Source organism: Pavona decussata, unplaced genomic scaffold (genome assembly GCF_977016875.1).
Source record: "Pavona decussata unplaced genomic scaffold, jaPavDecu1.1 SCAFFOLD_254, whole genome shotgun sequence".
Classification (NCBI taxonomy): domain Eukaryota; kingdom Metazoa; phylum Cnidaria; class Anthozoa; order Scleractinia; family Agariciidae; genus Pavona; species Pavona decussata.
Genome location: NW_028145657.1, coordinates 482,233 through 510,141, shown reverse-complemented (window position 1 = coordinate 510,141; position 27,909 = coordinate 482,233). Strand labels below are relative to the sequence as shown.

The 27,909-nt window shown below is 39.1% G+C and overlaps 2 protein-coding genes across 4 annotated transcripts; both read right to left on the bottom strand.

Moving 5' to 3' along the window:
- Positions 1 to 857: 857 nt before the first annotated feature.
- Positions 858 to 17,248, bottom strand: LOC146456416 (uncharacterized). 3 transcript variants are annotated; one of them, XM_085092719.1, is made up of 11 exons: positions 17,101 to 17,248; positions 16,782 to 16,953; positions 15,581 to 15,670; positions 15,051 to 15,293; positions 14,574 to 14,613; positions 13,822 to 14,024; positions 10,247 to 13,036; positions 8,977 to 9,519; positions 7,329 to 8,345; positions 6,241 to 6,810; positions 858 to 2,465 (listed from the first exon to the last, which is right to left on the bottom strand). In XM_085092719.1, the coding sequence occupies exons 2-11, from the start codon at positions 16,858 to 16,860 to the stop codon at positions 2,404 to 2,406; spliced, it is 5,637 nt and encodes a 1,878-aa protein (XP_084948845.1). In that variant the 5' UTR covers positions 16,861 to 16,953; positions 17,101 to 17,248; the 3' UTR covers positions 858 to 2,403. The 3 variants fall into 3 exon arrangements, with proteins under 3 accessions (XP_084948845.1, XP_084948843.1, XP_084948844.1); XM_085092717.1 differs by lacking the exon at positions 858 to 2,465 and adding an exon at positions 2,475 to 4,891; XM_085092718.1 differs by lacking the exon at positions 858 to 2,465 and adding an exon at positions 2,475 to 4,891 and having other exon boundaries at positions 16,782 to 16,919.
- A 323-nt stretch (positions 17,249 to 17,571) lies between these two features.
- Positions 17,572 to 27,585, bottom strand: LOC146456415 (uncharacterized). The gene is made up of 8 exons (XM_085092628.1): positions 26,913 to 27,585; positions 24,649 to 25,007; positions 23,571 to 23,822; positions 23,305 to 23,451; positions 22,748 to 22,834; positions 21,665 to 21,828; positions 19,840 to 20,187; positions 17,572 to 19,092 (listed from the first exon to the last, which is right to left on the bottom strand). The coding sequence occupies exons 2-8, from the start codon at positions 24,968 to 24,970 to the stop codon at positions 18,880 to 18,882; spliced, it is 1,533 nt and encodes a 510-aa protein (XP_084948754.1). The 5' UTR covers positions 24,971 to 25,007; positions 26,913 to 27,585; the 3' UTR covers positions 17,572 to 18,879.
- Between the last annotated feature and the right edge of the window lie 324 nt (positions 27,586 to 27,909).

The following is a 27,909-nucleotide window of genomic DNA, read 5'->3' as shown; positions in this document are numbered from 1 at the left end:
AATACTGTTTGCTATTTTTAACCGATTTCCTCTTGGAGCCTATATCAGTTTTTGAAATTTGAAATCTTTGGGTAAGCAATCTCCACCCGAACTCATTTAAGTTCAAACATTCTGTTTTAAATTTTGTTGGCAACTGAAACCCGTTAACAACAGCAAATGGTGGAACATTATTCTTTTTTAAGTACCCTTCTTTGTTCTCTGCACTTATTATATTCAAGAGGTATTTTGGTACAGTTGCATTAGGTCATTTTAAATTATCTGCAAGGTTCAAACCGTGTTTGTAACATAACTGATCACAGCAACCACAAATGTATAGAGGGTATCTTGAGACAATAGAATGGAATGGGGATATTAAATTGTTAAATTTGCGCATTTTTTGCTATTTCCCGATTCTCATGAACTTTTACCTCTGTTATCTGTTACTTCCCCATTTTTATATTGTGCGAGTTGTTCCTGCGTATGGTTTTTACTGTGGAGTTTGCTGTTGTCAAGCAAAAATATTAAAAGTAATTGATTTTCCTGTATTTTGATATCACCTTGAGTCGTTTTGAACGAAACTTGAAGGGGAGATCCTGGGGGAGGCCATTTCTTCAGACAATTTTAAACGCACCATGCTGTTCTGGCGTTCCGCGTAGAAATATAGCTTGACCTCAAAGTTTGATTAACCCACTTCTAATCAACACTTCGACCCATTATTCGCCCGTGGCAACTAACAGTTGTTCGATGAGCTCCATATTTGAAATTGGGCTGCGCGTTTCGGTCCACTGGTTTCAAATATTTTATTTTTCTATTTATTTTTCTAGCTCATGGGTGAGAAACAACATTAATACCCTACTGTACACAAGCACGCCCGCCAAACCAAAATACAAAATATCTGTTTATTTCTGTATTCAGTACAATCTTTCTTTGCCATCTGCCTCGTACCTTAAAAATTAGGAGATTTTCGCATTATTTGATGGAAGTTGTGTTTTATTGACGATTCTTTAAAGTTCCTTGGAATTATACGAGGCGATTTTCACGATGACGTTATTTTACTGTAACTAAAGCCAGCGACAAACTTGGCGATTTTGTACGCGAAAATCGCTAGGTGTGCCTGCTGCAGCGATCGCGATTTTCGCCAATCGCCGCGATCGGAGTATAAAATTGCCGATATCTGGCATGTCAGATATCGGCGATTAAATTCGCCGGCATTCGCCAAGTATTCTCGTTCCCGTGACTTCCTACGGTCATTGCTGTAAATCGCCAGTAAGGCCAACCCATCAGGTTGGGCGATTTTATCACATGACTTTTCAAAACTGTCACCTTGCCGGGATCGGCGAAAAAAATCGCCGAGCGTGTCCGCATCAATCGGTGGCGATCAAATTCGCCGCGATGGGCGTATAAAATCGCCAGGTGTGTCGCTGGCTTAACAGAATCATCTTCGTCTTTCTTTTCTTGTTTAGATTTTGAATACCCATCGAGGTTTAGATAATAATATCCCTAATTTGCAAGAAAAAACAACAAACTGAAGGATTCTGTAGTAAATGACGTCATCGTTAAAATGGCCTATCATTATAAATATAATATTGGCATCGTGCAAAGATTGGGACGATTTGTAACAAAGACTAAGGAGTTTTGAAATGTTAACCACAAGAGAGGATTACTTGTTAACGATTAATGATAATTACACTGCTAAGCTCGAGTGATCATCCCTGCAAACGCAGTATAATATTCCAAGATTCGCCATTGATCGCCTGTCAACATACGTCTATGAAAGAGCTGTGCATCTTTTTTGGTCAAGCCAGGAGGAACTGATAGCAGTTACGTTACTCATATAGAAAAGGATTTTGGTGTACTCAAGTGCGATGCAGTTCAACAAGGATTTGATTTAAATCTTCACGAGCAGTGGCAAGTGAAAGCTGTTTTTTTTGACCATTTGAATTTATAAGCTCAGAAATTGAGGAAGAGTCGCTGTTAACCCTTTTCAGCCGGATGGGGTAGTGTACAAAGTCTTCGCAGTGACTTTGAATATTCATAACGTTTTCAATATTAGAGCAAGGACCACCAAATGTTCTAACTTTTCCTAATTTTTTTTGGCAAAAATTGGTATAATTTTTGATTTCTTCTTGGCTTGATGTGTACATGGCAGCAAGCTTTTGATAGCGATGTTTTCCAAATTTGGAAAACCTTTTCGGATAAGAAATTTTATCCTCGTGAGGTTCAAATTTTTATACCTTTTAGCATTTCTGCTTTGTTTTTAATAACTCTTGATTCAATTTGAATGTTAAATTTGAATGTGAAAGAATCGAGAAATTGTAGATCAGATCAATTTAACCTTTGGTTTTCAGTTTACTTTAACTCATGTCCGGGAAAAAGAACAAGGAAGCAGTTTAGTTACGTATTAACAAGGGTGTAACTGCCGGATCACATCTCGGCCAGGTTATGATATAAACTTCCTCTTCTTTTAGGAATAATAGCCTCTTTACCTAGAAAGGAACAAAATGTAATGGGGATTGGTTATCAGGTGAGTTAATAGTAATCACAAGGCGCAATATCTACATAGCACCGGTAGATCGCGAAGTCCATTATGTCACGATCAGTTATTTTAGCTCAGCTGAGCATATTGACAAACGTTTTGGGGGTAATAGCCTATTTTACAGTTGTGTGCTTAGTGTCGACTTTGATTTGATACAAATCTCAATGCTTTTCATGTGTAAATGCAAACTAGTCAACAACTAGAACTGCAACACGGTTACATCTGAAAAGAGGTGAGTTTTGCACGAAAACAGAGTTAATCCAGCCTTGCTCCCACTTAAAGGCCTGTTCACTAAGCAATTTAATAAATAAACGGACAAGTCGATAAATGGTTGATTAACTGACGTGAGCTTTTTCTTAAGGAATCGCATTGTCGGTGTGGTGAAATATACACCCATATTTTCATAAGACACCTTATTTATTATTTTCCATTTGAGCTTGAGATTTCTCTCGCGTCGCGTGATAGTTGATGAGGGCTTCGCCCTCATTAACTACTACGCATAGAAATCGAGAGCGAATAATCTAATTGTTTTAGTGTAAATCTACTAGTCGTTCAAAACTAACAACAAGACAGGTTCAAGTTTTTATTGAATTATGATATAAATAGGTCGAGTTGCAATGGCTTCCGTGTGCGCGCCTTTGCATTTCATTCAAGATTTTATATTAAATAAAAACCGTTCATTCTCTCGAGACCGAAACGAGTAGCCGAGCTTTTTTATTGTTAAATGACAATCAAAGATGAACTAACGTACAAGCGGCCTTTGGAAGCCAAGTTTTCTAAAAAAATGTGTCAGTGAAACACAACTTTGAACTGATGTTTTCAAAATTATAAAATTGCCGACTATTAAAAGTGTAAATGAAGAAAAAATAATTTGTCTTGTTTCGACTTCTTTTCTCACCGAGAGAAATATTCATTCCATATTTCGTTACAGTTTTTGTCTTCTCTAGAATCGCCTCGCCAAGTAATTACCCGAAAATCCTCTTCACAGACGCTTCGAAAACGCGACGAAGCCGCCGCCATTTTGTTGTCAACTGCACACTATTAGGATACTCGCACTACTCACTATCTACAACAGAATAGATAGTGAGTAGCATAGCCAATAAGAGAGCAGCATTCGTGATAGTATGCTAGTAGATTTAAACTAATATCAAATATTTTAATTTGATATGAAATTTCCAATTCAGCAGAGCTGTTGTAAGTGAATTCCTGTACATAAATTAAATCAATATTGATAGTAAAACACAATTTACATATAACTATTTTCAAATGACTTCAAGGAAAAAAATATTTCTCTAGTTTGCGTATCAAAAGGAACTTATACAGTACAGTACCTGAAGTCTTGCATGCATTTCATATTATTATTAGATCGACCAAGTACCAGTTACTGGATGTTTCTCTCTTATTTGGCCCACTGTTTGAAGCGTGATACTACACTGAGGTGGATATAGGATGTTAATAATTGTCACAAAAAAAAATTAGCAAAACCAAGACGATCAAACTTTGATTCTTGCCTCGGACGCCGAATTTATTGTTAGCTTTTTTGCAGAGGGCATTGGAAATACGTTGTCTGCTGTCTAGGGAGTTAAGATTTACTTTGAGTCGTATCGATTCGTCGTGTCCCATACGTCATGCCTTTGTCGCATCTCGCTAGCATGCGATCATACCCTCAAACTCACTTCTTTTTCCAGATACCATTGTTATTTCATTAGCTTGGTTTAAAGCTATTGCTTAGACATCTTGCTTAGCCTTAATTTAACACCGTTAAATTTCAAGTTTAAATCAGCTTTTTCTGTTCTTTTTTAACTGTGCATATCTTATCCTGTAGTTCATGTACTTTTTGTTGCAGCTCATTAAATTTTACTTTTATCACGTGATAAGCAGCTGGCATTGAAGCAATGTTATTCAGCTCAGCATTATCATAGATAGGCCCCAAACCCACTGGAAGGACCGTCACTCCAGCCTTGTGTAAAGCTTGTGCAGACGTTTCAACGCTATCTCTTGAAGTACCGTCAGACAGAACAACAAGCACCTTGGGAACATTTAACCTACTTCCTTTATCAAACAGCTTCTGATTGGCTAATTGTAATGCTTTCCCGGTCATTTTAATCGTCCCTGGGTACGAAATGTTCTCGATAGCAAGAACTAAATTGCTTGGCGATACGTATTTGTTGAAAGGTATGGCCAATTTGGGCTCGGTTCCGTAAGCTATAACACCAACGCGAGTATCTTCAGGAGAGATGTGAAATCCTAAGGAAACATTTTTTACAAATTCCAGCATTTTCTTGAAGTTTCCTTTGCCAAGAACCTCAACACTTCTTGAACCATCGATTACAAATCCGAGGTCAGCGGGACACTTTCGCTGGGTCTGCATGCGAGCTGCAACCAAACATGCCGAATGAATTTAGTTAGTTTTACTTTTATAATTAGTTATTTAAATTGGTTACAGGCAGTATTATTATACTGGGATAAAGTGGACGAACGTTTAGCCAGGATGTGGAGATGTCTCTTTTTGTCTATCAAAAATGGGATAATCTTAGTTGTTATGACTTGATTCCGTTGAGTCGAAGTTTAGATGATGACCAGTTACCATCAACAAGTTGCGGGATCGGAACGGTATTAAAATGGTTGCAGAAAGTTTTAGCCGACTTTTGCAGTATGGCGAGTATGCTCAATTGGTCTGTCGGTCGCTGCATTAAGCAAAATGATAAAGATGGCTAATATGGTCGATGTGAAATGTGGTGAAATTGTGACGTTTGAGACGAAACTTCATCAAATCATCTTAGTCCCTTGTGAGCTTTAAAATGGATGACGTTTAGTTGACTAAGGTGACGTAAGATGTGATGAGACGATCGGAACTTAAGTTTGTTGAACCTCTAACATGATAAGTCTTGCACTGGCAATAAGGTGACAGACCATAAAGCAGAGGAAGCGTTTGTTGTATTGACTTGCTGAGCAGCGTTTTGTAGTAAGGAGAAGAGGGATTCAGGTTGGATCTCTCACAGTGGTCTATGTTGAACTGTTAAAATGCAGTGGAATAAAGTAATGTTGTTGGGACTTCCACTCGTTAGTTTTTATGTTTGTTTATTACGGTTTCGGTGTGACTGGCTGTTGTCAGTAGGTCACGTGAGGAGTTAATGCTGATGTGAATGCAATATTCAAAGGCATAGCTTAGCATTAGAATTTCAGATGATCAGTTGCGATTAATATTAGGCATTAGAGAACCCGCTTATATTAGACTTCCCAAACCCACAATTTCCACAAAAAAATCAGCAAGTTATCTATCTTGGAATGTAGCAATCCCAACTTGTCTTTACCTATCTCTTTCTTTTTGGTGTTTCGGGCACACCCGTTAAAAACACGTCTATGCTCAAAAAAAAAAACTGAGCCAACTTCTTGTCAACATTGTAACAAAAGCTGTGGCAAAAGGTGTTCGTGGAAAACTCATTCAAAGCTGTTTGCGTTCTACCTCAGTTCGGCCTAAAACGTGCAAGGTAAAGCGCTTTTGACATTGGATCGAAGTAGTTGCAAATCTCGTAGCCAGAGTCCTCAGGCTCTTTGGTCAGCAGTTGGTCTTCAGGGAAGACTCTGGGCCTGGCAACCAACTGCTGGTCAAAGAGCTTGAGGACTCTGGAAACGAGATTGAATAGTTACGAAAAAAGTGTAAGGGAAAGCGCTTTTAACATGAGAGGGTTATTTTTTGCTGTACTTCTTGCGAAGCTACTCACGTGATCTGCTCGCCGCCAGGCATATTTCTTTTCTAATTCTTTCCATCAGTGTATCAGAATCATTGAACGGAGCCAAGAATACATGTTTCTCTTTGGGTTCCGACGCAATTAAATCAAGTTGCGCTTTGCTGACATCCCTTCCGACGCCAAGGCAGAAAACTTCAATACCCCTTCTTTTCAGCTCCAACGCAGGTCGACTGACATCATCAAATGAAGCTCCATCGGTAACAAGCAGCAGCACATTGCGTTTGGACGTTGAAAGTGCACTAAACAAATGCTTTTGAGCCAAGCTAAGCGCTTTTCCTATCCTTACTTCGAGGCTCGGGTTGCTAGCATTGTCAATAGCTTCATCCATGGACTTTTGATCCAAAAACTTGTCAAAATGTACCACTGAGGGTTGTGTTGAACCACCGTACACTACCATGCCAACGCTGTTTCCTTCTGTAGACACGGGGAATAGATGAGAAATCTTCTTGGCGAAATCCATCATCTTTGCTGCCTGTTGCTTACTTTGGCCTCCAGGGGAAGCTGTGCTATCGAGAACCACTCCAAGCTTAACTTCAGCGCAGGCTAAAACGACATAACCCGTTAATTGTAGATTTCCTTACCAGATGGTTTGCTATTTTACAATCTATATTCATTATTGCTAATGAATATAAAAGAATCGCAATGAAAGAAAGTTAAAAGCGATCTGATATTCAGTTTTGTTAACGTGTTAAAACTTGGAGTAATTTCATAACTGATTGAATTTAAAGAGAGGAGGAAGAGTCCTTAAAGTTAGTTTTTCACACCAAAACTGTAAATTGGAGAGGAAGTGTTAAGAAAACCGCTCTCAAATGATTACCTCAAACCAATTATTTAACCGTATAAAACGTCCTTATCATGATCACATACCTTACATAGCAACGTTACCGACTCTCGCACAACGAAAGTCAGGATCAGAAGGAAAAGTCACTGTATGAGCGGCTATAATCACCTATTTCATTTCCAAGAAATTGCGATTCATGGTAATGTTTCTATTCGAAAGAGTATCTGAAAGAGTGATAAGGCCATAAGATCATCATTTGAGTGTAGGATTATAATCTCACCTCGGCGGTTTTGTTGTTGCGCCCCAGTATTGGCATTCTCCACTGCTTTATCCACGGCTATGAACTTAGTTGGCCTTCTGTGATCTGACAATAATTCGTCTTGCCCTATGGAAGAACTTTGTGGGTAACTTGGCTGTGCAAAAGGTCTACCATGGAAATCGATACCCGAAGGAGGTATAAACGCTGGATGAACATGTAAAGCAGATCCTTGTACTCGGTCCTGGTTTACAGCAGACGATGGAAACAAATAACCTTCTTGGTCATCCGTTTTCTGTAATTTTGACGATTGTTTGTTTTCCTGCTGACTGCCGCTGCCTTGGTCATCATCATCGCTTACTTGAGGCTTATAATGTTCAGGGAGGCCAGCAGCAAAGCGATGGGTCTCAGGACTATGCATGTGCTCTTTCGCTCTTTGTAAAGAGCTATTCTTCAAACGCTCGTTTTGCCCTTTGTTATTATAAGTGGGATTTGTTGAATAGTCGTCTGAACCGATTGATCCTTTTTCGCCTTCTAGGTTTGCTTTCTCGTCCACAGCTTTATTCTGGTCAGCGTGGAGTCGCGATTGTTGTTGTTGCTTATTGAATGGCCTTTCCTCTCCAAACGTTTGTCTATAGTCATTGTCTTGTTGGTGTGCATAATCCTTTTCAGAGAGGTAAGACCCATTTGCTGGTGTTTTCAGGGCATTAGGAGGTTGATCGCCACTCTGACCATAAGAAAGTCGTTCATCTCTTTCGGGTCTGTCCGAAGCTCCCCCGGTGGATTGAGACGCTCGGTTATTATTACCATTTTGGTAACTAACCCGAGGCTGTTGATTTAGATTTTCATTCTGATCACCAGGCATCCTTACACCTTCGGCTTCCCCTTGTCGTTGTGAATACGGTAAATCTAGTCTTTGTTGAGGGACTTGACCAAGAGAATCGGGAGCCTCCTTGTTGTAATATGAAGAGGGACCAACCTGACCGTTGTATGTCTCACAAGTACATGGTTCCTGTCTATCTCGCACAATGCCCATCACATCTAGGAAAAGTTGAAGAAAACTAAAGCTTGTTTTATTTACCAAAAACATGGCCTTTCCTTCTTTTTTGTTTTCGGGACATACTGGATTTTATTCAGACCATTACTTCATCTTAAAAATGATATACCGCCATGACCTGCCTTTATAGTCAATGGTTTTTGTTTTAACGCCTCCTTATAGCATGACGGCATCGTAATACAGGTGGGGAAACGCCATTGGACTCTTGGCTCGACGATCTGGCGAGTTAATATTAGTTATTGTTCCCCCTTAAATATCCCCCAGACTACATTGGCGCTTATCTGTCAACTGACATTCTTCTCAAAATGTTCCGCGATTAAAGGCAACCTAGAATTGAACACGATTAACCATTTTTCTTCAACCAAGTCTAATAATAATGGTACACGTATCTAGAATGTCTTTTCTGCAAAAAAATTCTGAGAAACCGTAGCATAAAAAGGTCACATTATTACTTTGCGATCACGAGTAGGAGGTATACACAGAGTACTTGGAAAGTTTTTTCAGCCAGTTATACTGTCTGGAACTAATTGACACTAGATGTTTACATGAAGTACTCTGAAGGGAACTGCAAAGTATTTGGAATCAATCACATTATTACTAGCTATTTACTCTTACCTCTGCAAACGCCTTGTACAATTTCATCCATGGCGTTAGGTAACGTGTCCAAGAATGCTGTAAACACGTGTTCTGACTTAGGTTCGGATGCAACCGTTATTAGCTCCCTGACGTTGGCTTGTTTTCCTAAGCCAATGGCTGTCACCTTAACTCCAGAATCTCGAAGCTCCAATGCTGGTGCCACAACGTCATCAACTGAGCCACCGCTGGACAGAAGGATTAGAGCCCTAGGGGCATCCTGGCGACCAGAAATGGCAAACAGCCCGGTTTTGATCTTTGAAAGGGCATTGCCTGTATGAGCTTTTCCACCCATATAAGGAGCAATATTTAGTGCATCATCAAATTGCTGAGAATTGGTAAGAGCTTTGAGATTAAGAGCTGTCTTGACGTCATCGCCATAAGCCATCATTCCAACATGAATATTGCTCTTATCAAGTCCGCGGGACAAGATCTTAATAAACTCAAGAACACGCGCATAGTACGGTTGAGGAATGTTAGCAGAGCCATCAACCAGAAAGGCGATGTCTGCTTTAGCTGAACATTCTGTGAAGAAAAAAATTAACCAAAACGAACTGTTATTTAATATCTTTCCCTCTCGACTCAAAAGACTCCCACTTCTGGTATTACATAAATACTGAAATTATTTTTTTTTGTAATGTTGGCCTCCAAAAGGCCTTTGTTGACGCGAGATATGCACATGTTTATGCATGACCGGATTTCGGAAGAACAAGGCAGGAATGATGATGATGATGATGACGACGAGGATGACAGTAACAGCAATTAACAATGATTGGACGAGGTTGAGCAAAATATCGTGATTTGTTAGGGGCGAGTAGATCAATTATTTTCCGAAGCCGAAGGCTGAGGCTAATAATTGATCTACGAGACACTGACAAATCACGATATTTTGCGACAACCGAGTTCAATAATTGTTTTATCATTCGATCACCGAGTTTGTTTTTCTTGCTTATTTTTGGCAAATCACTTTCTGACAGCTTAGGGAAGCGATCTGCCATTTTCTTACAAGAACGCGGTTTCAATTACGCATGAATACTATTTGCAGCAAAACACAGTTGGACAGTATTGCGCATGAGGAGACCATTATCTATAGGCAGTTTTTTGCAGGTCACGTGGTCTTCTCTCGGCCAATGAAAAGGAAGGAAAAATACATCGAATGATAAGAGTAATTACTTGTTGACATTGAAAGGTTGTTTGCAAGACATAGTTCGTCAACGTACCGCGAACAGAAATTTATTCCATTTATTTTTACCTTTCCTGGGACAGAGACAATCGTCTGCTGGATCCGTGTTGTAGTAGTCTGTCGTCAGAGGGACTTGGTTTTGATATTGTCCCTGCATGGGTGTCTCATCTTCCAAATCTTCTTTAACTTTCCCAATTGGAAATCTTCCGGCGTATGCCTTTGGCATACTCATTTCGTCGTACCCAGTTCCCATGCGTTGATCGTGCCCTTCCTGACTGCCAGAGCTTGCTTTCTTCAAAATATTATGAAATGCTCTCTGAGACATTTCGCTTAGCCCATCTATGGCTTCATTATCATAGACAGGTACTGATGGCCGGCTCGCACCCTGGGGATCTGGATCGGGCTGGCTGTGCCCCTCAGTATCTTCCACGGGACCCGAAAAATCTTGACCGGTTGCTGGTCCATAATCTGCTCCATTTCCTAAACTGACATTGCTCAAGTCTACCACAGGTTCACTGGCGTATGCCTTTGATTCGTCGTACCCAGCTCCCATCCGTTGGTCGGGCCCTTCCTGGCTTGCAGAGTTTGCTTGTTGCAAAATATTTTGATCCGCTCTCTGAGACATTTCGCTTAGCCCTTGTATGGCTTCGTTATCATACACAGGTCCTGATGGTTGACTCTCAGCCTGGGAATCTGGATCGGGTTGGTTTGTCGCCCCGGTATCTTCCACGGGACCTGAAAACACTTGATTGTTTACTGGCCCATAATCTGCTCCATTTGCTGGACTAGCATTGTTCAAATCAACTACAGGTACAGGTTCAGGTTCACCTTCCTCTTGTGATTTCAGTCCTTGATCAGATTCCTGATTTCCATTTTTGTCACCCTCTGGTGTTGGTTGGACTTTGGTTTCCTCGCTTGAGAGAGCTGCTTTACTCGAGTCAGATACTTGTTGAGCCTGGTTCATTTTCCCCGTGGATGCACTGTCGTCTTCTTTCTTTGGATTGCCTTGTTCATTAATTTTGAAGCTCTGATTTTCAGCTTGTTTTTCTTTACTAACTGACAAAGCATTTCCTTTAATGGAAAAATGACTGGTGTCATCAACCTTTTCTCCCTGGTGAAAAGTTGGACTCAGCAAATGGTTTGATGTCGCGGATTCCTTTCCTGTAATCTGTCCAAACTCTTGTTTTTCCTTGTCAGATTGCTTCTGCTGAGGTGACGTCCCGAACTGGTTCATAGCATTTGGATTGTATTTAGATGCTAACGACTTATCAAGCTGGCCCTTAGCAGAGTGGGATCCTTGTCCATTTTCTGAGTTATCTTTCTGCGAACCGTTGCGAATAGGTTGTGCTCCTTTAACATCTTGCCAGGTTGGCTGTCCCAGTGATGATCCTTGTTCGTCATCTTTGCTGTTTTGTGGCCTTTCCAATGTGTTTGGTGAACTTTCTTTTCCTTTAAATACCGTTTTTCCTGGATCATGGTCATAATGTTGGAAATTCTGTTTTGACGTCTCTGCTGGTTTACGTTCCGCTGTTACCATGTCGTCGGGACGACTTTCCACTTTCTGAAAGTTTTTAAATTGTTTGGGTATATAAATCCCACCAGGTCTAATTCTGATTTCTATACCCTGGTTATGACCTATCCCGTTTGCAAAGTTTTTGGATTGATTCTGTGGAACGTTTGGCTCTTGATTAGCAACATCTGTCGGCATTTTTTCTGAAAATGCAGGTTTTGCTACTCTCAACGATTCACCTACTGAACTAAATCTACTTTGGTTTTTTCTATCGTCCATATTATCTGTTTTATCGCTTGGAATTGATGTCATCGTTCCCTTATCAATTCTTCCATTAGCTTGCCTCAAATCCTGATTGACCTCTCCAACAGTTTTTTCAAGTTTTTCATTGCCTCCGTAAATGGAGTTTCCATAGTTTAAAGGCTTCCATTGATTTGAAGATTGCGAAACTTCAGCACCCGAATCAGTCTGATTCTCGTGAGAAATATTCGGTTCTGGGCGAGCGGATGAAGAAGTATTTATTCCGTTTTTATCTTTGGACTGTTCAGATTCCTGGACTGTAGGTTCGGACACTTCATTCCCAAAATCCTTTACGTTGTTCAGTGCTGCATTATTTACTGGCAAATGCATTGAATTAGGAAATTTGTTGCCCTGTGTAACATAGTTGTCAGACAATCCGTTTCCTTGTCCTTTTGACTCCCTTGGCCCTGAAGTAGCTAGCATTGGCTGTTTCAGGGCTTTATCATGTGCGATTCCTTGGCTAGACATTCCAGAGGATTTTTCCATTTCCTTAGCTTTCAAGTTTTCAGAGTCTTTTGCAGGATTGTTAGCTGATTTTGAATTTTGAAATGACACTACCTTTTTGAAGTCTTTGATATCTTCCTTAGACATGGGGAAATAGTCTCCTTCTCCCTTGCTGGATTGATCGACCTCCTTGTTAAAGCTTGGTTTTTGTTTTAGGTCAACTGCTGGGCCATCACCTTGGTTATCATCTGCTGTATGAGACACAGAGGTATACTTCCCCTCTTCGCTGTTGGACATATCAACATTGTTGTTAACAGCTTGTTGGTTTGGACCAACTGGTGGACCAATATCTTGTGTATGTGTTGTATGCAACATAGGAACGTGCTGTCCACCTGCTGGTTGTTGAGTTTTGCCATCTGAATGTCCCATATCTTGGTTACTTGTGACATGATGTCCTTGATGTTTACCGGGATTTACCTCAGGATTTCCTTCCTGTGGTGGATCGGAAAGGTTGGAACCCGATAACGGTTGGAACTGGCTTTCGTCTCGCTTTGTTGACGAAGACGACGGACCACTAGACTCGGGATCATCAACGTCATGGCCAGCTGAAAAAAAATTATTTCTAAGTGATCGTTAAAGTTAGGGTAGTATAAAAAAGAGATCAGATTAAAGTAGGAGCTCTTGTTATAGTCACTGTGTTAAATAAACGGAATCAGCCTAGACAAGAGAAAATAAGAGGAGAGGGAGACCCCCAGTATAGCCCTAGAGACATGTGAATTTCATTTACGCTGTTTTTAGACGTCGTGAAAACGGAAGTCTGTTTCCCGAGACGTCCGCAAAACGCCCCTAGTTTCCCTCTCTGTCCCCTTATTTTCTCTTGGCTTAGAATAACGTTTTATTCCAGTATCCTTTGGGGATACATTAGAAGAGAGATGCAAAAATGAGCCTGGGAAGTTACATTTTTTTAAGACATCTGATGTGCACACGCCCACGAAAAATCAGTTCCAAGGAATACCCTTCACGGCCAAAGACGAATAGAGTTAGCGGCTACTTAAAAACGAGTTGAAGAAGAAAGTTTTTTTGCTTGTCGACCCTCCAAGGACTATATTTTCCAGCCAAACGAAGACAGGAGTCATCAAGTGTTCGAAAATACTTGAAATGTAAAATTTGTATCGAGACTTCCCAGGTATGAATCCCGCCGCAATATAGATTTGAGTTGAGTTTGCTTTTTAGTTTTGTCCACCACCGTGGGATATTCTTCGAGCCCTCGAAGTTGATTGATTTAGTTTTAACTCACCGAAAGCACTTTTGAACTAAAAGAGGGAGTGGTTTAAACTAAACTCTGACCAGTATACCCTTGACGACTTTGTTTCCATTTAGTTCTTCTTACCGTTGCACGATTTTACATTACAATCTTGGCTTTCCACACTAGAACCAAGACTTCTACAATCCCGTCCACCATTTGACGGAGCGGGATTTGAACATTTACGCATGCGCCGTCTAACTCCTCCAGCACATGACCTACTGCATGTCCCCCATGAAGCCCACTGATCATAACCACCGTTGACAGCATTATTATGTGTGTCGAGAAATCTGCATAAAAGAAGCACGGGTCACTCAGAAGAAAAACGTAAATAAAACCTTTTCTGGTGAAATGCATAAACCTCATAAATGGTTTTAACCATTTTGTATTATTATTATTATTATTGTTATTATTATTGTTATTGTTATTATTATTATTATTATTATTATTATTATTATTATTATTGAATTATTAAAATAATAATAACCGGGTAAAGATCTGGAAAGAGCAAAATGAGCAAGTACAGCCACAAGAAAGATTATGAGCAGCGGCTGTAGCTTTCCAATATAAAAAAAAGCTTGAAAGCGTGGTACGATATCATTACATTTAGTGAACTTCAAGATTTATCTTTCCAAGAGGGACTTTAGAGCAAATCGATTTAGAAAAATTGTGTTGTTGTAAAATATACATGACCCCGGACTCATACGATATATATGTACATAGAAACCATCAGCCTTGGATTTGTCATTTACGCAGTTTTTTGGTTTAATTTCTTCTATAAGCTCCCAATTGTTTCTCCAATTTAAGGAAAACATAAGACTGTCCTTCAAGTCACTCACCGGTACACTTGTAAACTCCAAGGGCCCCCTTTTCCGTCGCCTACAAGGCAAACATAAAGAGAAATTATGTTTGGAGATTTTGCAGCTTTATGAACTAAGTTCAGCTGTTTTGTTACTGAGATTTGAAGCCCACTTATCTGGAAAAGCATACCCGTGAAAATTACTTGAATGAGCGTACTAAGCTTGTCCATATTTTAGGACGTGGATGGTTTTACAACTGGGTGCTGTGCGTTGTAAACTTTCTATCCGATACAATTTGTAATGCTTTCTTCACATAGAAACAAATGTTTCTAACTTAAATCGCGTCTGTGTGGGACATTCGAAATTCCGGGTCATTCATGCAATTTAGAAAGCTGGCAAGCAGCCGATAAACAAGACATTAATTTCATGCCATTCTGCAAACTTAACTTTGGTAACTTTTACTTGTTTTCAGCTGGCCATGGAACACCTTTAAGAATGAAAGGGATATATATCTACCTTTACATTCCTTTGAAGTCCCGTACTTGTGATAGCGTTTGTCTCCCCCAACACTACCGAAACACTGCCCTCCATTCTCGATGCCGAACAGCTTATATCCCTTGTCCAAAGCTGCTTTCGCGCACTTAAACAACGCATGTCTCCTGCCTTTGTAGTTAGGATCCATTAACAAATAGTGCTCTCCTTCTAGGGTGGGAATACTACGTGACCAGGCATCTCGCCAGCAACCCAGACTTTCAAACCCTGTAAGAAGAACGTCTCACGTCAGTTGAGTAACCGTGTAATTCCAAACTGCCTCTAAGGTATGGAAATATCATGGTCATCTTTCAATGTCGTTACGCTTTCTTATAACAACTGTTAGTCATTTTAGTATTTTAATTTAGTTAAGCTAGAGATCCATTTAAACTAAATTTTAGCTAAACTGGATATCCCTCGAAAAAAGATTTATAGAAACTTTCTCTTTCCAGCACAGTATGAGCAGATTTCTTCTCTGTTACACCAGCTACACGTTTTGTACTTAAATCACTTACTTTGACCGCCTATTTCTAGTTCTCCAGTTATTTGCTGTCTTTTTTCTAAGCGCGCAAACTCTTGTTCCTCTTTAGTTGTTCCCTGTTTTCCTTAAAAACAACAATAACAGATGTAATAATATCTTAAAAGTATCCAGAGTGCAGTGCAAACTCATGCACAGCCAGAAAAAAAGTTTACTATTCATCATCATTGGAGGTGTTTATCCAGGGTCAAATTATTATGCACGCCACTACAGGTGCAAACCGTTAGTGCCCTGGAATGTTTTGGAACTTAACTGCAAAAAGTAGCATATTCCAGCTCTACATATAAATGTTCTTAGTTCTAACAGTTACGCAACGTGCATAACAATTTTTGCGAACAAATCTCTAATTGTAAGCTTGTCTTGAACATACATGAGAAAGATGCGGGGATAAAGGGGTTACTTTCTAAAGAAACTGTGGGGAATAGAGATTTGATACGGGCCCTTCGTATCTCCGGTTAACTCCCGACTTCTGTTTTATAAGCTACAATAGAAGTATTTTTAGGATTTCAGGATAAAGGATCCTTAGAATTCCCTGGTAGTTAGTCATTCCAATTATTCGCGGCAAAATTGTTTTTCACACTAGTCCTTAGTTCATTTTCATTTCGTAATAATGAACGTCGCACGCCCTATTTACAAACAACTAAGAGTCGGTGTCAAAAAGCAATTTACTATGTCATTTCTCGAGTAAACAATTCTATACTTAACCTTGATTTTTCAGTGTATTTTAATGCCTTCGAAAATTCGGTGTTATAACTTGCAGGAATCAGAAATTACATAGGGTCACATGGAGATGTGCTCGAAATCCCATAACTTTACACACCAGCGAATCGAATGTGCATTAAAATCACTTAGAATTCGAAAGAAGGTATATTTATATTTGTTTCTGATATACACTTCGCTGGTCTGGAATTCAGAGTGCTTGTCAGTTTTTAATTTTCAAATATCACCGTTTTGACCTTTGCGGTGGGTTTGTCGCAATTCTCCTGCGACTCCGGCTATGCTGTAAAACGTGGATGCTAGTGTCGCGGACGCTCTTTAACCTCGACCTTAAACTCGTCTCACAAGAGATAGTCTTATGCCGGGTACCAGTAACCTTAAAGTTCTTATTTTTGCTGTACTCGGCTCCATTGAGATTCAGTTGTTGAAGAAATTAATAGCAACATAAAAAGCGTGTTTACCTTTGTCTGATACGTTGATATACCTGGCATCTACTGTGTCCCATGGCACATTAACCAAAAGCAAAACAATGACCCACATGTTACACTGACTTAAAAGACCTCACGGAGGATCTGAACGGTGTGACAAAGTCCCCTTGGCTGGACAAACGACAGGATAGAAAAATTAAAAGCACTGAAGAGAAAAAAGGGGAAACTATTCGAAAAGAATATGCTACCGTTTTGAAATCTGCAAATAAATGATCTAATTGGTAACACTTAAGAGCAAGTCAGTTTAGACTGGTTTTGTCAGAAGACAAAACAATGCCGTGAAAGCACTTACCTTAGTACCCGTGTTTGTCCAAAAAGTGCCAGAGCTATTATCTGAAGATTTTGATCTAGCTAGGCATTTTAGCGTATTTCGACCGTCGACTTCTTTTCAGTTCGAGTTACCCAAAACAAAGATTAATTTCAACGTCGCCAACGAGAAAGCTAAGATGAAAAGATAAGACGCCTCGTCAATAATTCATAGGAAAATACTGAAATATTTATGGTCAGAAACCTAATAACCGTAAAAGGAAAACCATAACTCAAATATAACAAGCGATTATCCGCATTAAATGGGCGAAATCTTGAACAGAAACCAGTTAGTTTAAAAATGAGATATCAGCTTTAGTATGACAAGGGGAGAGGAAACAACGTGTTTCTAGGAAAATTGCCTGGTGGAAAAATGTTTGGTGAGGCTACAGGTAAGCGGAGACTTTAATTTTAATCGGCTAAGGTTTGAGACAGTTAAACGCAAAATAATTCACAAATTCGATCAATATAGAAATAAGAGATAAAATTTTATTAAACTTCCTTGGCAGCCAATAGGCTGGATTACGGATAATTTACAAAAATCGCATGGATTCTCCTTGCGAATATGAATTCAACGACCTACCTACATGTAATGGGAAAACAAATTCTGCACCAAAATGTGGTAAGGAGTTAAACAAAAACAAAACTTATACCAAATATTTTCAATTTCATCTTTTAGTTTAGACATAAAATGCCATAATGCATTTTTCGACAGGGTGTCCATGTTTACATCCATTATAACAGATCTATTCCATTTACCGATGATCATTAGACTGGTAAAACAGGTAATCTTTGTTCCGAGCTGTTGAACACAATAAGCTAAGTTGATCCTGAACGTTCATCACCCTGCTTTTTTTGTCTTGGACGTTAGTTTATTTGATCTCATCCCCCTCCCCCAAATCTAACGGAAAAGCAAGTTTTACTTTTAGTAGGTCCAAATCGGAAAGGAAATTAAACATTAAGGGTAAAGATACCACTATAAAGACATCCCTTTTGTCCAAAGGTTAACTAAGTAAGATTCAACGGAAAGCTAAACAATCAAACAACAAAACGTTCTGCTTTCAGTGGGAACATAAACCATCAAAGGCATTCTTCCATTGACCTATCTAGACCAGGAAGAGGATTCTGCCTCCGGTGGCTTTCAACCAGAATACCTTCGTTAATACTTGAGCAAACGCCATGAAAGTTTGCGACTTTTTCAGAAATCTATCTGGAAACAATTTGATTTGGTCGGTTAGTGTTCATTGACACTTTCCACTGAAAGCAGGCTTTGAAGTTGATATTCAATCATTGGTGTAAATTTTTTTTTCTCATTTTTGGGGCTTTCTTGATGTTTTGGGAAAATACAGAAATCCAAGATGGTGGATAAAATATGGCCGTTGTTTGGCAATCATGGCATAATAAGTACGTCATATGACGTCATCACTTCTGATTGCGGACCTCAGAAGAAACATCTTCGGACGTACTATTCATCCTTCAAGTGTCATTGTCCTATCCTTAATAGTCTCGGAGTTTTAGAGCGGGGGGAGGGGGGCTGAATCCGCTGTTTCGGTTGAATAGTTATTATAAGATGACATCACTATTTAATGGTCATGATATCAATGCCTGGGCATTTTGAACAAATGGAACAATTATTTTTCTTTATTAGTAGTCTTGCAATTTCTAGCTGTATTTGTGTAGATTCCTTTTCGTTGAGCTAATTTGTTGTTCTCCAAATCTGTTCTGTGGACGAGTGTGTAAGCAAAGCTGGATTTGCGTGTCACATTCATCTGTTAACATTTTCCTGTTTCTTTGTCTTCATTTTCTCTTGAATGAATAACATAAGCTGATCCTCAGCTGCCCTTTGCGCATGTTCATCGTAGTGCACGTGATCCAGTGTGCCATTAGGATAGGAAAAGGTCATTGGATACACGTCCAGCACAGGAATACCAGCTTTGCACATGGCATTCACCGCATACTTATGGAACAACTCCAGCCTCTGAAAGATTGAAAAAAAGGCAACACAAAACGTTGACAGGGGATTAAATCATGCATGCAGTAACCATGTAGTCCTTGCCCTCCAGTACAATTTCTTGTACGCAAGACCAGTGTAAGTTTGTGGACAAGTTCTACAAATTATATTTGATACACTGCATGTAAGTCAGTGACGTGGATTGAGAAAAGAAATGGGAACTGCTAAAGTTACTATAGCGCGCCGTAAATAGCAAGGTTAATCTGTCACTTGGCTCTGAAAATTGCCAAATGCAAAAACGGAAAACGGAAAAAAGACAACAAATAAGAGCCACAGTTACAACAACAACAACTTCAATAATAATAATAATAATAAAAATAATAATAATAATAATAATAATAATGATGATGATGATGATGATGATGATGATGATGATGATGATGATGATAATAATAATAATAATAATAATAATAATAATAATAATAATATTAATAATATGTGGCTAATGTCATATGCATTCATACGTCGTACATTGCGCATAATGATAATAATTATAGTAATAGTACTATAATCTAAAAATAAAATCTACCAATGAAGACAACAAGTACTATATTTAGAAAAGATCATAGTGATAAGATGATCATCACCTTTATTGGAATTGATAATTGTAAATTGACACGCTAATGTGACGTCAGCTGACTTGATACTAAGACCAACACGGGCAGAAAGGCAATAATAGCGCAACAAAGAAGTATTTAAACTCTGTTGCATTACCTGATGCGTGTGAAATCTCCAATGAGTTACATTCTTCCGAAGCTCTGCGTACATTTTATGAGTCTTTTCCTTTTCTATGGATGTTGTTGTCTTCCATACAGGAGTTGCCATGTTTTCATTTTTGTGATTCATCTTGCTCTTTATAAGTTTCACCAAGTTGTCTATAAGGCCTTTGTATGTCGTAAAATTGAGCGATATAGAATAATGCACGCCAAGATTGAAGAGAAAGAAGCTGTTCTGAGTCTGCATTTCAGGAGAATCGAGGATATCAGCCATGTGTTGAAGAATAACAGTTTCATTAAAGTCGTTTGGTTGAAACTTTGATTTGGCCTCTTGCACGTTTGTCAGCTGAAGAATTTAATACGAAAAGCTGTGGTTTATAATGCGAATGACACACAGGTATACCAACAGAGTGGCGGCTCTAAGTTCAGCTGAGATGCGTCAAGATTTTCCTATGTTACCCTTATCTTTGTCTTTACATACAAAGATTTCATCATCAACCTGATAAATTTGTTACCACATAAAGCAAATTACGGCCTTAAAGGAATGGTTATTTTTCGCTGTATAGTTTTCAGCCAAGTTAGCAGTTGACAATCACTTACTGATTGACTGATGGATCAGTGATTTGCTCGCATGTGTCATCTCGCGCTTGGCGCCTGTTACATCTATTTGCTACGAGTTCTGATTGGTTTATTGCATTGTTTACGTCTGCTGTGATTGGCCAGAGTATATAGCTCTTACTGAAGTCGGCGATACACCTGGCGATTTTATACGCCGATCGCGCTGAATTTGATCGCCAGCGAAAACCGCAAGCGTTTTTCGCCACCAATTGATGCGAACACACCGTACCTGGCGATTTTTTTCGCCGATCGCGACCATGTGGCAATTCAACCTTGTTCCCGGGCTCCATCGAGGAGCGTTTTGAAAAGTGATGCGATAAAATTGCCCAACCTTATTAGTTGACTTTACTGGCGATTTGCAACGATGAGCGTAGAATATCGCGGAAACGGGCACACTTGGCGAATGCCGACGAATTTAATCGCAGATGTCTGACATGTCAGATATTGGCGATTTTATACGCCCATCGCGGCGACCGGCGAAAATCGCAATCACTGCACCGGGCACACCTGGCGAATTTCGCCGATCGCAGCGATCGGCGTAGAAAATCGCCAGGTGTGTCGCAGGCTTAACCGAGTTCGAGGTTCATACTGTAAGTTACCGACCGAATTTTTTTCCCATTTGATTTATTTGCCCTGGGGCCATAAATCAGCGGGAAAAAACGAGGATCCGTAACCTACAGTACAGACCGAGAAAACGAGGTTAATAAGATATTTATTATATCTCTGAGGATAATCAGGTGCGCGGCAAAGGAAAACTAGCTGAAGTTTAGCGGGTCGTACGGTGAAATACGGCCCGAAAAATTGACCAATCACACCGCGCGTACTAACTGAGAGATTAGTAAAATTAATTACTTTGGTTTTGGTTTTACTACGCCCAAATGAAAACCACTCTAATAGAAAAAAAAGTGACTAAATCTTGTGCCAAAATGGCTACCATTTTAATACTTTTTTGCCTTGCATGCAAATTAGTCCGTCTTTCCTCGTTCAAAGTAAAATTTTCTTTTGAGCTTACGAACGAGGTAATTCGGGCTAGTTTGAATACGAACAAAAGAAGAATTTTAAATGGAAGTCATTTTGAAATAAGCTCTACTGTGCACGTTATTGATTGACTCCCTTGCACCCTGTTTTAATACTAAGAGAACTTATTTACAAACGAGATTTATGGGATCAGCTACAACAAACAATCCTTGTAGTAAATTCCATACCTCATATATCCACATGTGGGAATTTTTACACTTTTTGAAATATCGCTTGCATATTCCTCGCTTTACGAGCGATTTCAAGAAGTTTTGAGCCACGGAGTCACCATATATCCACAAAGTTTCTGCTTGCTTGACTGATATCTCTGCTACTTTTGTTGAAGCGTAGTCTTGCCATGAAACAAAAAGAATTAACTTCGAATAAAATAAAAATAAAAGTATCATTTCCATCTCCAACGTAAAAGCTTATATCATTTCATAAAGTTATATCAGTAATTTATCCGGTTCCCAGTGATATCCTTATCAGGTTATTACTGTTTGAAAAATACTGTGTCAAAATATTTCGTTTGTTATATACATCCCTTTGCAGACAAGAAAGGTTAAAATGGCTCAAAATAACGCAAGCCTTTTCGTTATTGATAAACAACTTAAAGAAATGCAAGCATGCACCTTAAACGAAATACCCTGGTAATAGAGTGTGTGCACGGCGGCCATGTTGGAGGACTAAAACAATAGAAGATATTTGCATAAAAATATAATATATTTCCCAAAGGAAACTCATTGTATTGTTTCGGTCCTCCAACATGGCCGTCGTGCACACACTCTATACGCCATTTCCGAGTTGCTGCGAACCTCATTATAAAAACAAGGCTACGTTGAAGCTTTTCATGTGAAAATTAGATTTGAATGCATATGAATGAAAACTAACTTTCACAATAAAAACATCGCATTTTGCCCCGCATTCATAATCCCCGCTTTTGAACTATATGTAAACTAGTAGTAAATAAGGACTGACGTCACACTTCTTCACGCTGATTGGTCCATTCCCATCACGTGGTAAAATCCCGTGTCTTGATTGGTTAGGGACTAAACAGTCCTTATTTACTACTTAAATCCTCGAACACTGAAATCGAATCAAGTAAGTGATTAGGACAGTCCTGTCAATCGAACGCGACCTTAGTCATATTAATTCTCATTTTAAAGAGACCGCGATCAATATTTCTATCTTATATACAAGTACTACAGGAACATAAATTTTACTTGGTAGGAAAGGTTTGTTAGAAAGAAATACATATTACTTGAATTTACCCTGAACGTAGGGCAGCCAAAGACCGTTGATCCATCTACCAAATCCGTCCTGTAACAGGTTGCAAGTGGTTCCACACTGAGGCGATACTGTTTTCATTGAAAATAAAAAACTTAAAGTAACAATGCGTAGACCTGCCGTAAAGTTCAATCCATTCATTTGCATCGATGAAGTTAATAACAACACGGAGCAGAAAAAAGCACGCATGCTAGCTGATTAGCAGTCACTTTCATCATAATCAAGAGCTATAGTGCGAGCATATAATCACGTGCCGAGCAAGGGGAAGGATAAAAAACTAAAGGCTCGGTTTGCTTCTTCGCTTGCTTTACTCGCCGTCTTGACTATTTAGAAGAAAAAGGGGACTTCTTTTAGTCTATAATTCCCTGCCTTGTCTGACCGATTACCCAAATCATATGGTAGTACCCTTAATTTCTGTTCAGAGGTTTTTGTTTTCTAAAATTGTGAATTCATGCATCTTGTTTAGTTTTCTTTTTTTGTAATGGGAGGATGCAATTTCTCATTCTCATGCAATTCCTCAGGCTTTGTTGAAATGTTTTACCTGGAACAGCAGAAAAATAAGTGGTGGCGTCGACACTTTCTGGAATAGAGAAAGTAAAAGTAGTTCGACCTCCCAGGGGCTCCAGTATATAATCATCGCCGATGTATCCCAAGATTCCATGGAGCTGGTATTTTCCTTGGACTGTTCCTGTTTGTGCAACAAATATATGTCATCTTTCAAATTCAAGTGCAAAACATTTCTTCTCTACTGAATCTGCCCTTTGAATACAATTTCAAAGTTATACACAAATCGCTAATCTTCCAAACCTTTGATGAACCAGTCTGTTGGCGGCTCACGTAAACCGTCGCAAAGAGTGAAATCCAACATGATCTGGGCTGAGTAGTGACCAGGCTCCATAGCCAAGAACACCACCTCATACTGTCCGTTATCATGGTCCCACACCTGCGGCGCAAGGGATGCTGGGCCTTGTCTGATATACACTCTCCAGGCGTCGCCGCCAAAGTTTTTAATAACACCATCTCCTGTTACGGACTGGATGAAGAAACGACTAAAGTGGCCTAAGAATAAATATAATGTATATAGTTCATTTTCAAACTACTTAAGCGGAACAGTTCATCATATTTCGAGCTCTTCTTTTGCAGATTTGAAGAGCGTAATAAATGGCAAACTTCTCACTCAACCATTATTTAACCCATCAAATCATGAAAAAATACACAAAATTTTACATGCAAGGCTAATGAAAACATCCTCTTTCGATCCAGCAAAAAAATTGATACTGTTCCGCTGTATTGAGTAGCGTGGTCTCCCGTAGTCAGAGGTTAATGGAATTCATCTAATTCTACCGGTAGCTTATATTTAATGTTAAGGGAAAAGGAGGTAAGCAAGCAACGTCAAATTTCACTTCCTGTTAGGTACAATACGACGCAAGAAGGGGAGATTGGTAGGGCTGTGACGTTAATACAGGAAAGCTAGTCTCACGGTTTCTCTATTCCTCAGTTGTTTTTTGTGTACAGAGGAAGAAGAATGTTGGATGTAAATATGAATGGAGTTGTTGAATGGTCAGAATAAAAATTGAACTGAGGAATATAGAGAAACCTCGAAGATAGAAGGTTTGATCAAGCGAATAAACTTTTACCTTAAAGTTTCAATGTTCCTCCACCCCTTCCACCTCACCGGCCTCGGAAGACTAAAGCAAGCAGGTCTAGATAGGGTGACAAGTTTGGCACATAAAGCTAACAAGTAATCGATAGAAACAGATTCAGTTTGAAAAATCTTTTTAGGCAATCCTTTTGATAAGCGGGATCCAGGAGAATCTCTTGCCAAGTTAAACCTACTATTTATTTGTCGTAAATTTTGTCAGCAAATATTTTAATGTTATTTTACCTGCAGGCTGTATCTCCCATTTCGTGATAAAACTGCTCCTCGCATCAGTCCTCCACTCGGAGTTTACTTGCCGCTGTTCCCAGTCCACTTGACCGTCACAGGGTTTGGCCATTCCTTCCCAGTCCTCCCGCCATCTATGCATTTTACACCACTGCTGGTGAAAATCTTTTATGTCATTTTCGCTAAATCTGAATCTCGTTCTTCTAATGAGATGGTAAATTCCCATCGTGATATACAAAGTTGTTATGGCAAAAACAAAGAGAAGAACAGTTCTTTTGCTCAAAGAACGTGGGTAGAATATCCCAAGAGCTCTGCATCCCATTCCTGAATAAAGCAAAGACGGATATGCCAACACAGATCTAGTGAGAAGGGATACAAAGCCGTGATGAGCTATTGCATATGAAGACAATTTTGGTTCAGTATTCGCTGATTGAGAAACTTGAACATGACCAACAATGCGCAAAATTCATTGTGAGCTAAAAAAAAAACAAAGACGAGAAAAATTAAGCTCGGTCATGAAATAAGAAACATGGTACCCAACGAGAACATTAAAGCAAGAAAGCTGGCGCTTTTTTTTAACTTTTTGATGACAACGTATTCACCCATCCGAAAACAGAAGAAAATAGTTTGTCATCGTTCCAAAGGTTTGTGGTGGCCGTTTGTTAAAGAAACCTTTGGTTTTCCTCACAATCTAACCCGAATTTCTGCGGCGGGTAAGGTCTTTCCGAACAGACTTACAACGAAACGAACCATTGGAAGCCTCTGAAAGAAAACATGTTAATGAACTAGCACAAGGTCAGTGTTCTGTGAGATCTCTCCTGTCAGAGGTTTTTCATTTTGTTATTTTTTCTCCTCTGGCGAAGTTTATAAATAAAATAAAAGAATAAAAGTATTGTGTATCTGAAAAAACACCATTAACAAACACTCTTTGCTTCCTACTATGAAGATATGATTTGAACCATTGATTATTCATTATTCCATTCATTATTTTTAACTCCATAGTAAGATAGTTTAGTTAAGAGAATTGGATGATTGACAGTGTCAAAGGCTTTACTAAGATCTCTAGTAAAAACAGTGTTATGGCAAATTTCCCTGCATCAAGAGATTTGGTGATTTCGCCAATTAGATCTACTAGACAGTCAGTGGTATTCCTGATCTAAAGCCATACTGATTGGTGGTAATAAGATTATGAAAAGAAAAGTGGAACATCAATTGATTAAAGGCACATTTTTCAAAAATTTTACCTAAGGCGGGAAGCACAGAAATTGGTCGATAATTATTGGGAAGCAACTGAGAACTTTGCTTGAATATTGGAATGACCTTTGTAACTTTTAGGCTGTCAGGAAAAACCCCTTGGGTAATAGATAAGTTAATTATATACGTAAGAGGTTTGACCAGTTCCGCGGACCAGTACTAGTTCTGTTGTATAATTAACAATTATTCCACGAGCACACGTTGGACATGAGATGTCATCTCGTATGCAACAAGCGCAAGTGGAATAATTGTTTTATTAAAAACAATCAAGAAATATTGCTAGATCTTACTGATTTCGCTGTGCAACAACAACCAGAAGACAATTTAATGGTCACCATTTCTCGGCCATGGTATAATGGCTCATATACCATGGCAGCTAAGCCAATCAACCGGCTAGAAAACTAGTTTATTTTGTTTTCTATTTCGGGGAAGTAAATTTTTCACTTAACATTTTCGCAACGGCCAATTACAGTTTGTTACTTCGAGGGATAAGACTCAGTTCCTTAAAACTTTTGTGCGACTTAAATTTAAGTACTCGGTCAGATCTACTAAAGCTAAGAATTTTGCTTAAATGTTGTCGTTTGGTGCTCTTGAGAGTCTAACTCGTGTTCCATACGCCCGCAACGTTTCCCTCTTCGTGTCCAGTTGAAAAACGCTATTCCTTCGATGCGTAGAACTACCATATTCAGGTTTATTATGGAAGAAACAACCAATTGCAAAACGCAGTCAGAGTTTTGGTTGCATCGATTGAAAAGGGGTTAATGGCTTTTGGTAGCAGTTATTGTTAATCATTTTAAGATTAAAATACAAGCTTAACTGATGAGTTGCACATTATTTTGCATCCCAAGCGTGTCTTTGAAACTTCAACTAAGTGCCATGCTTTTCTACTTATTTTACAATTGTTTTTCATGGAACAGTGAGTGCGACCTTCCTTTGATATCAAATGTAAACCCAGACCAATAAGTAATCATAATACACTGAAAAATAACAAACCCAAAGAGCAGACTTACAGAAATCCAATTGCGGCCAAGAACCAAGTAACACGGATGAAATATCCTTGTTCAGCGATGGAGTGAAATTGATCAGAGTTTCAGGTCGACACGATGAAATAAAACCTTGGTATCGATCGGTGTATTTCCATAAAAATGGACGGGTATTTAATTATGGCACAAAGTGTATCGGTTCTTCTCTGGTCACTGGGGAACAAAACCTGCCAAATACAACTACAACAATGAAAGTCAATATCAAAAATTTTTACATCTAAATATCACAAGTTCATTTGAATGTATGTGAACTTTAAAGCGTTTTTCGTCATTTTAATAACAAAGAAAAACGCGTTGAGAAATTGGCTAACGTATACAACCTAGGTGAAAACGTTTTATACTCAAGGCATAAGAAAGTTGCTTTCATAAAGAAAATTCCGACCAGTCACTTCACGGTTGCTTGGTGATTTTAAAACTGAAATCCATTTTAATTAACAAGCAGAACCTGTTTCAACCTCAAATAACTTGGAAGTGGCTCTCCACCGATAAACACTATCCAGTCAATTGAAACTAATCAGACTGAGGAATAATTTACTGGTGAACTATAATTGTCGTATAAAGGCACAGTTTAGTTCTGCAATGAAAGAAGTAGAAATTACCACGTGACTAAGTTTACCCTATATTTGCCGCGCGCTGTTTTCAGTTTCTCAGAAAAATTGAGTAGTCGTGCATTAGCATCAAAGGTCAGAATTATTGTGCACTATCCTCGTCTGTGTACTAATTTTTTAAAGAGAACATAAACGCGAAATTCACGTCTGCCGTTTGGCCGTAAAAGCGATATATTCTAAATCGCACTCGCAATTATTGCTTTTAACTATAAACATTTCTACAAGCCGCGCTCCTCGCTCCTCGCTCCTCGCGTCCGACTAGCATCCGAGCTCTCCCAAAATCAACCTTTCTGCTATGGTAAAACGTGGATTGGTAAAACGTGGATTGGTAAAAGGTGGATCGGTAAAACGTGGAT